The sequence below is a fragment of the Marmota marmota genome, unplaced genomic scaffold (assembly GCF_001458135.2).
Source record: "Marmota marmota marmota unplaced genomic scaffold, marMar, whole genome shotgun sequence".
NCBI lineage: Eukaryota > Metazoa > Chordata > Mammalia > Rodentia > Sciuridae > Marmota > Marmota marmota.
The window spans coordinates 70,394-72,640 of NW_026007618.1; the positions used below are offsets into that span (position 1 = coordinate 70,394).

Here is a 2,247-nt window from a genome sequence, read left to right on the forward strand (position 1 = left end):
AGTGTGATGAAGATGAACACGTCAGCTCTGCCTCAGCTGCAGATTTATCTGCCTTCTTCCTGCTGTCCTTTTTTCAACCTGGAAGTTCTGCCTTTTCTTAATTTGTTCATTCCTGTACTCTGTCATCACCACTAAATATCCATGATATGTGGAGTTGATGGTAGTAGTACTATTCCAACTTTTTAGAAGGGAAGATATCAAAATCCAAAAGAAGGGAGGAATTAACCTATTAAATAAGCAACATTTGCCAACTACATTGATGGTGTATTATTTGCTCTTGTCTCAGCAATCCTTCACTATTACAATTGAAATGACAATGTTGACTCAACATTTTACCATAATCAGAATACAGATGCATTTTTGTCATTGAAGTATGTATACAAATTAGAGGAAAAAAATGAGAGTTTTCTTTCGACATCTCTGGGTACCAATTCTCAGTCGCTTCCTCTTACCATTGATACCCATTCCTAACAGAGGATATGTAGAGGTCTCAGCTGGAATTTCACCTATCAATGCTAATATGTGGATCAATAATCAGAGCTTCCTAGATGATTTCATCTTATTGGGATTTTCAGACCGACCCTGGCTAGAGACACCACTCTTCATAATCTTTCTGGTGGCCTACATCTTTTCTCTATTTGGAAATATCTCCATTATCCTAGTTTCCCGCCTAGATCCCCAGCTCGACAGTCCCATGTACTTTTTTGTCTCAAATCTGTCACTTCTGGATCTCTGCTATACCACCAGCACCATCCCACAGATGCTAGTCAACCTTTGGGGACCAGAGAAGACTATTAGCTATGGGGGTTGTATTGCCCAACTCTATATTTTTTTGGCCTTGGGTTCCACTGAATGCATTCTTCTGGCCATAATGGCCTTCGATCGTTATGCTGCCATTTGCAAGCCCCTTCACTATCCAATCATCATGAATCAGAGACGATGTACCCATATGGCTGCTGGGACCTGGATCAGTGGTTTTGCTAACTCCCTTGTACAATCTACACTCACAGTGGTGGCCCCAAGATGTGGACAGAGGGTGGTGGACCATTTCTTCTGTGAAGTTCCTGCCCTTCTGAAACTAGCCTGTACTGATACTAGTGTGAATGACGCTGAACTCAATGTTCTAGGGGCTTTGCTACTCCTGGTACCACTCACCCTCATCCTGGGCACTTATGTGTTCATTGCTCAGGCAGTGATGAAAATCCGCTCTGCTGAAAGTCGTTGGAATGCCTTTAATACCTGTGCTTCACATTTGCTTGTGGTATCCATGTTCTATTTTACAGCCATCAGCATGTATGTCCAGCCTCCCTCTAGTTACTCTCGGGACAGGGGTAAGATCATGGCTCTCTTCTATGGTATTGTCACACCCACCCTCAACCCTTTTATCTATACATTGAGGAACAAGGATGTGAAAGCTGCCCTAAGAAGAGCATTGACTAAGGAGTTTTGGGTCAAGAAAAGAGGATCTCTGGAAAAAAAAAACCTAAGAAGTAAGAATGGATGTATTTGACTTTCAAAGAACATGTTGGACATCAAGTTGATGTGGGAACCATGTATCAAGTGGCACAAAATTCATAAGAGGAACAGGACCAAGAAAAGAATGATCAACTTTTGGTTAAATCTACATAGACATTTACCTTCTTTGGACAATATGTAGATACCTCCCCCACCCCAATCTGTGGAGAATATATTCCAAGAACCCTGGGGGTGCTTGAAATTGTAGATAATACTGAAACCTGTGATTTAAATGGGCTCACATACTGTGAACAAAATGTTTGCAATTTTGAGGTATAATGGCAAAACTTTTCATAATTTCATGAATAGAAGATTCATTCTTACAAAACATCTTAGCAAATTCATCATATGATTTTTTTCTCCCCTTATTAAGAAGAGAACTTTCATCTTTTAAGAGAAATGCTTTTCAGCTTTTCTTTGTCATATGTGAGTGATCAGCATCACTATTTTTGCACTTTGAGATCATTAGTAAAATAAGAGTTTCTTGAACACAGGCATTGACATATAATGAGAGTTGATCTGGTAACCAAGAGGGTTACAAAGCAACAAAATGGGTGGGTACATACACTGTGTGAATATACTGGACAAAGGTATGATTCATGACTATAAAAAATAGACTAGAATGGTACAACATTCTGACATGCTACTCAGATTGATGCCCAATTTAAAATGCATAAATTGTTTATTTCTGAAATTTTTCATTTAATATTGTTGGATAATAGTTGACCTTGA

General features: G+C 39.3%; 1 protein-coding gene across 1 annotated transcript; it reads left to right on the top strand.

Moving 5' to 3' along the window:
* Positions 1-520: 520 nt before the first annotated feature.
* LOC107133742 (olfactory receptor 2B6-like) lies at positions 521-1,510 on the top strand. The gene has a single exon (XM_015475954.1). The coding sequence runs from the start codon at positions 521-523 to the stop codon at positions 1,508-1,510; it is 990 nt and encodes a 329-aa protein (XP_015331440.1).
* The last annotated feature ends 737 nt before the right edge of the window (positions 1,511-2,247 follow it).

Coding starts and splice junctions, on each gene's coding strand:
- LOC107133742 (XM_015475954.1), top strand. CDS start 521: ATGTGGATCAATAATCAGAGCTTCCTAGATGATTTCATCTTATTGGGA.